The following is a 7,142-nucleotide window of genomic DNA, read 5'->3' on the forward strand; positions in this document are numbered from 1 at the left end:
CAGATTTATGATTTATGATGGGCGACAGTCAGGAAGGATGAGTGACTTTAGCAGCCGTGACAGGACAGACGCAGGGGTGTGCAGAGTAGAGGGACGCTCTGGGGGTGAGGGGACGCTCTGGGGTGAGGAGACGCTCTGGGGGTGAGGGGACGCTCATGCTGGAGCCCCAGAGTACAACCTGTCCTCTGAAAGATAACACCAGAACACTAAATGGTCAGTTAATCACATTTTAAAGACAGAATAATCAAACAAATACATTTTACAGTGCTAGAAAACATTTGATGAAATTGTTGAATCCCTGTTTTTTATACAACTTCAAGTCTGTTCTTTGTCATAAAATGTCCTTGTTTGAGTCTGGAGTCTAGATGATGATGATGATGATGATGATGATGATGAAGCTGAACTATTGATACATTATGATATTTAACAATTCATTTCCTCCTAATCCTTCATCTTAAGCAAAAGTCCCTTTAAAAAAAAAGAAAAACGACATCACAACTGTAGAAATATCTCCTTGGCATTTATTGGAATGCCAGCATTGAAATCCAGATTTGGTACAGTACAAGGCTATCCAGTAGAACTGAGATCTAGGCAACAGTGACGGTCCAACAACAGTCGCTCAAAAACTTGCGCGTTCATATATTAATGACATTTCCCCCCCCCCCCCCCAAGACAAAGTGTCTAAGAGACGAGTCCAGACAGATATAGAGGGAAGGGAGGAGGATGGGGGGGGGGGGGGGGGGAGAGAGAGAGAGAGAGAGAGACAGGAGGAGGAAGGGACAGAGAGACGCGTCCTGTCACAGAGACACCTGGGGGAACATTAGCTCAACACATTTACAACAAACCAGGGATCCAAACAAATGATTTTAACAACCTCAGGTCAAATAAATATATCTTCCAGACGCTGAGGGGAACGTTAAAAAGGAATGATCAGCAAGTAAATGGGGTGAATTATTTATTTATTTTAATCGATACCAAGTATGCCTTCACCCATTCATGATCGGCACGCCGTTTAGTTCAACCATGTAAGCTTGTCGTCCGGCTTTTTTTTTTTCTTCTTTTTTTTTTAGAAAGGACCCCTCAGTATAGATTCATCAGAGCGTTTAACATAGAGCAAGAACCCAAAGCCCATATACACAGAGAAGTGCGTCGATACAGGACTCATGTTGATTAATGACAGATCACAACCCTGTGAGAAGTGGATAAGTACATGGACCAGGCACGCAGAAATTAAAGATTTGATCCGCTATGATTAACCTACTTGCAGTAAACATTTTATGCCAGGATCCTTGGGGGGGCGTGGTCACCTCCCTTTTTCCTCCAATCGGTGAGGACGTCGCCGGATGTTTGTGGCGGCTAAGTTTGGTCCGCCGGCCGCTCCGCCGTCCCAATAAAACAGGTCTGTTGTCGGTGCGTCCGTGCGATAGGGTCGGCCGTGGGTCCGCCGCGGCCGTGTCAGGTGGTTTGCGGCCCCTCCTCGGCCCCTCCCCCGCCCTAGGACATGACTCCGAATACAGGGTTGTGGCGGCAGATGCTGGGCCCGATCTCCTCGTAGTCTTTCTTGGTGTGGCACACTTGGTAAAATTCAGGCTGCAGGAAAAACAAAAGCACTGGTGTCAGGTTTACGTCAACAAACACGTCAACAAAGAACATAAGAGACGGTGCGAGCGCTCACAGTAGAAGCCAGCATCGATCCGCCAAACCACACAGCGTATCTCTGCATGTGATGAGTGACCACCTGCACGTCAATGGGCTTGGGCTGCAGAACAAAGAGGATGATGTCGTCAATGTACTAGAAAATCCTGACATCATCGTAACCATTCACTGTGTTTGCATGTAACGACCCCCAACTCTCACCTTCAACTTGCCGCCGCTCAGCTCTTCGCTGATCTTCAGCCGCCCGTCCACACTCCTCTTCAGGTCTCTCTGCAGGCGGCGGCCGAAGTCTCTGAACATGGTGGAGCCACCAGAGAGCACCACGTTCTGTGTGAGGATGAGGAGGGCAGATAAGCAACCTGTATATCCACTACAGTGACTTCAGTGTGTGTGTGTGCGGGTGGGTGTGTGTGTGTGTGTGTGTTTCTTTACCTTGTATAGTGGACGCCTGACATCTATCGGGCAGTTCTGAATGACTTCATCCACCACCTCTGAAATCGGCTGGGTGAAGTCTGGGTTGGCAAACTGGACAAGATGGAAAATAGACACAAATGCTCAAAACTCAAATCTGACAAATTACAGAATATGTATTTAAAAATAGTACATATACGTTTAATCCACTCCACCTCCGGATGGAAGAAGATCTCGGGCCCCAGGAAACGCTCGTAGCCGACGTCGATGGTGAACTCCTTCTTGCTGATGGAGTTGATGCCCGTGTACTGCTTGATCCACTTGGAGCCGTCTGTGTCGTATTTGTTAAACTCCTTCACCAGGTCAGGGCAAACGTAGCTATACCGCTCCTACAGCAGGACAACACCGGACATTCAACACAAGAGGCCAACCACACAAGACAATTATAGATGGAAAAGTCTGAAGATCATTGACTCGTTTAGCTGCAGTGATCTCTAGTGGCGATACTGAGAAATACAACATGAGCCTTAACAGTAGAATTGAAATGGTCAGGCTTTGTCTGGCTGCTACATGTAGTACAGCCACAGTGTCTGAGACTGACCTTGACAGCTTTGGCGGTCTCCAGGGATTGTTCCGGAGGGATTCCCACCTCTCTTTCCCTCAGCAGCTGCTGGATGAAGTATGTGATGTCTCGACCAGCGATGGGAATGTGCTTTATGCAGCTACCGATGACGTAACCTTCAGCCTGGAAGACAAAAGGTGCCAGTATTGGTTGAGGGACAAACTCAGCCGCCACAGTTACACCGGTGCCGCACGTTTCTTTATTTCATACTTACGACTGGGATAACGTGTGTGACTCCGTCTCCGCTGTCGATCACCGTCCCCGTCAGCGTCCGCTCACCAACCTGTCTGGACGTCCAGGAGGCAGCCAGCGCCAAGACAGCCTGACGCAGGAAATCAACAGAAACGACACAAATCAAGTCTCAGTTTGCTTCGTCGGTAAGGACAAATCCCCCAACAAACCCTCGACAGCAGCAGCAATGTGCGGAAACACAAGGGTGGGATCAGACGCCACTTTCGAAAATCAGTCAGATTTCATTTTATTGATATGACATCGCAGTGATTTCAAATGAGCAACACCAGCATCAAATCTCTCAAATTTGTTGGGGCAACCTCAGGAATAAGTTGGGCTCTGATGGGATCCCATGTTTTTGGTCCTAATGTAAGCACAGAAAAGCTTTTTTCAATTTGGCTGGTGGCAGCTGCTGTTCAGGTCAGGGAGAGACTGGGACAGACTTACCTGGACAGCAATGTAGAGCCCTGGGACATTGAAGGACTCAAACATGATCTCTGCTGTGTACTCTCTGTTTTCTGGAGTGTTGAGAGGAGGCTCTGTCTGCAGAGAGAACGCAACAAACTTACTTTATTCTGCGTCAATCTCCACATTACCAGTTCCCTTTCAGGATGGATGTTGCGCTACAACTTTTGAAACTCTTGCTGTGCTCGTCTACGACCGTACCAGGAGGAAGTAATGATCTTCAGGTTCTGCCCGCAGGTACTTGAAGATGATCTGCTCCATAAATCGCTCCATCAGGTCCCAGTCTTCGATAATCCCGTGACGGATGGGCCACTGGGAACAAGAGGAGAGAACAGCGTGAGAACCCGATCGCCTCCTACAGCCTGAATGGCGTTGCTCGAGCGCCGGTGTCCACCTTTGTTGAGTATGACGGCTTGTCGATGGCTTCGTCCCCAATGAAGAAGTCCAGGTCATCGACTCCCTTCATCATCCTCCGCTGGGCCTGGTCGCCCACCTTGGCCGACTCTTTGATTGCGATACCTTATAGCGAAAAGCAATTTGTGAGGATTACTTTGATAGATTTATTTTGAATTATTTTCATGAACACAACAAACTATTCGTGTGGTTGGACACACAGGTTTAAATATACTTAAATAAACTGATGATTTGATTGAAGATGTATAAACAACACCAGTGCTTTGGCCATTTTACTTACATGAAGGTATAATGAACTGTGGTTCTGTGTTCCCAGCATAACCAAGCTTTGTGTATCTACAAAAGGGAATACAAATAAATAATGTAAGAATACGTATTGGAAATTTTTACATTTCTGGTTTGTATCAATTTTAAAACCTCAATTGTTAACAGAATAAATGCGGAATAAAGCAGAAAACGCAGTTTCAACAACCGTGTGCTGAAGAAAGGAGTGACCGTGTAAACTGGTGGTTTTCGAGTAGCAATGATGACAACATTCAAGTTCGGGAGGTAACTAACAACTATTTTTAACCTTTCACATTGATTAAAGGTTGATAAAGGCGAATAAAAGGAATGAATGAAGTGAATAATGTCCCCATTTAACACGGTCACTCCGTTACACGTAACACAGCTCCAGGAAGTAGCTTAGCATCGGAAGCTATCCACTGCTAATTGCGCTCACCAAACGTCAGTCAATAAGCTTCGCAATGCACAAAATCAACCTTACAATGCTTCGGGTACCGTTTTAAAACATTATCTTCGGTCTACCACACAAAAAAGACGCAAAGAGCGAGCACAGGAGGCTAAGTGGCTAACGCTAGCAGCCAGCAGGGCGTTAGCTGGAAGTTTGACAGCCGCTGGCTAACGCTAGCCACCGATCTGTGTTTGACTCACCCGGTGCCACAGTCCACAACACAAGCCGGTAGCTGACCAGCCATGTTCGCTCTCCTTTGATCAAACCACGGGCGAATATATCAGTGGCTCGTTGTTGAAAGTAACGTTGATATTATTCGATAGAAATCTCTGCAGACAGAATGAATAGCAACCACGGCCGAGGCACGAACGCTTCCGGGTTTCGTCAAACTTCTTCTACTGCAGGTTGAGCCGTTTCGAAGGTGAAATACCGCCCCCATACGGACCAAGAGGAGTACTGCAATATGAACTATATGAACTGAAAAACATTTCAATCTAGCAAAACAAATTTAAAGATTGCTCCTCATTTATAAAGTGTGTTAAAATAAAGTGACCTGTGACCCTTTTGCAGTCTTCACCCCAAAAATATTGTTGTGTCCCGCAGCCTTTTCAAGAAGGTTTCCAGACTGTATTTATTGACTATAGCACATTTAAATATAAATGGACGAACATTTATATAGAATGAAAATTAATGTTTTCTGATGCTGATTCTAAATCTATGTGTGATTAAAAATTATTGCTAAATCTGACGTCGACGACGAAAAGCAATCTCTGAGGACCCATCTGCTTATCAGGCTGCGAATCCATTGTGGAGACACTTTGATTTAAAGGGAAAGTTTGTGGAGATTTACTATCAAATTGGGAATAACTGCAGACAGTCGTGGGTCTCTCTTTTTGCTCATGATACAGTTCACAAATACCCTGATATATTACACTGTCAAAAACAATATCTTGAGTGAGGCAGCCTGTAATTAAATATATTTTGTATTTTCTAGCACCTCAGACTCTCCGACGCCTTCTAACCTCTGTGACTCCCAGCGGATGATATCAGTGATTTAGCTCCCATCAAAGGCCAGAGAAAATGGTCCCCAACCGCGTGGAGAGCCACTGATAAAGACGATATATGGGCAGTAAGGTGGCTCCAGGGCTTGATTCTGGCTCCAGAGTGCCTTCTAACATTAAAGCCAATCCCAGAGCCTGAGAACATTGGCCCCTTGTCCTTAGGCAGACTCATCAGTCACACCAGAGTCTCTTCACCACGCAGACTCTCCTAGAAAAGCCCTTGGCTGCGCTGCATCTGATAGAAACGCTGCCTGTAATCCTCTCCGCAGAGCCGGCATGCTTGATGGAAACTCTATCACGAGCTGTTGGTGAAACTATTTGTTTCACTGCAAAGGTTTGCCAAGAGCTCGCTATCAAAGAAGGAGTTCACTATCTCATCACTCTGACAAATGGAACAAAATACAAAACAAAGTACCTTCTTTTTTTGCTTTTTGGTGTGACTGCGGTACATATGCTCCACAATATCACTGTGTCAGAAACAGAGCCCTGAGGTCATAATAACGGAATAACGAAAGGATGTGAAATCATAAGAAATCCTTCAATTATTATATTTTTTTTTAAACTTAAAATGATGTCAATTTGAAAGTAAACTAAGGAGGGTTTCACCAATCAATTACAAAGTTTTATATGTTTATCTTATAATGAATTTAAAAGAAATGAACTTTTATCAAACATGACACTTAAACCTGTGCAAACCCCCTACAAAAGGAAGTATGACACGAAGCTATAAACGCTCCCAGTTTTGATCACTAGAGGGCGCCAGTGCTCTGCGTTTGATTCATTCTTCCCTGCCGTTGCCTCATTTCCCTAAATAACTCGTAAATAATGAAACTACTGTGTTTCTAGAACGCAGACACATCTGAGTCCTTTGGCTCACAGATCGCTCTCTCTCTCTTATCACAATACAGCAATCTGAGTAACGACAGATCTTTATTAGCATTACGGTGATTAATTCTCCTTTAACCGTATTGGTTCAATTTATTGAACGGCAGTCTTGTTAACTTTTTGCTGCCTCAGATTAATTTGTCCTCCTCGCTGCTATAACTTTCAAGGTCTTAATTGTGTTTGCCTTTCTTTATTGGCTCCATTTTCTGGCGTTATTGGAATAAGTGGCTCAGAGTGGGAACCAAACTCCAGTTTTGCCTGAAAAGGTTATTAGATTTCTGATAATGATCAAATCAATCTAGTGTGTGCAATGGGGTTTCATGTCACTCTCTAAACTTTCTCTCTGATAAATATGCCAAATTCACAGATACCATGGTGGATTGTGGGGTAAATGTGCGCATCATCATGCAGGAAACATCCACAACCACTTTATTATGAAGCAAGGTAGCAATAATTAAGCATAGAATATGATATTTAAAGAAAATAAACACACTACTGAACAGGCGCTGGTCCATTTCTCAGTTTCTATAGCTGGACTGAGGATAATTGGGTCTCTGGTGGTGTTTGATCCTGGTCTCATATTAGTCCTGAAGAACAGATAATGTCCAGTACACTTAGCCTACACAGTAAACAAAGCAGATGAGTTGAGGTCCCTCATCAACTG

General features: G+C 44.7%; 1 protein-coding gene across 1 annotated transcript; it reads right to left on the reverse strand.

Moving 5' to 3' along the window:
• Positions 1-503: 503 nt before the first annotated feature.
• LOC143002405 (actin-related protein 3) lies at positions 504-4,935 on the reverse strand. Its single transcript, XM_076152486.1, has 12 exons — positions 4,733-4,935; positions 4,080-4,135; positions 3,780-3,904; positions 3,587-3,697; positions 3,368-3,463; positions 2,904-3,011; positions 2,669-2,812; positions 2,283-2,456; positions 2,089-2,181; positions 1,858-1,983; positions 1,676-1,759; positions 504-1,590 (listed from the first exon to the last, which is right to left on the reverse strand). Exons 1-12 carry the CDS (start codon positions 4,774-4,776, stop codon positions 1,495-1,497), a joined length of 1,257 nt encoding a protein of 418 aa, XP_076008601.1. The 5' UTR covers positions 4,777-4,935; the 3' UTR covers positions 504-1,494.
• Positions 4,936-7,142: the final 2,207 nt, after the last annotated feature.

Source organism: Genypterus blacodes, unplaced genomic scaffold (genome assembly GCF_046128005.1).
Source record: "Genypterus blacodes isolate CSIRO-AG114 ecotype Tasmania unplaced genomic scaffold, CSIRO-AGI_Gbla_v1 ptg000056l_1, whole genome shotgun sequence".
Lineage (NCBI taxonomy): Eukaryota > Metazoa > Chordata > Actinopteri > Ophidiiformes > Ophidiidae > Genypterus > Genypterus blacodes.

What these genes read in the sequence shown, in the direction of transcription:
- LOC143002405 (XM_076152486.1), bottom strand. Translation starts at nt 4,776, where the DNA reads ATGGCTGGTCAGCTACCGGCTTGTGTTGTGGACTGTGGCACCGG. An exon ending in ACAGTTCATTATACCTTCAT is followed by an intron (nt 3,905 to 4,079) that starts GTAAGTAAAATG and finishes TTTCGCTATAAG; the next exon opens with GTATCGCAATCAAAGAGTCG. An exon ending in TGAGCGGCGGCAAGTTGAAG is followed by an intron (nt 1,760 to 1,857) that starts GTGAGAGTTGGG and finishes TTTGTTCTGCAG; the next exon opens with CCCAAGCCCATTGACGTGCA.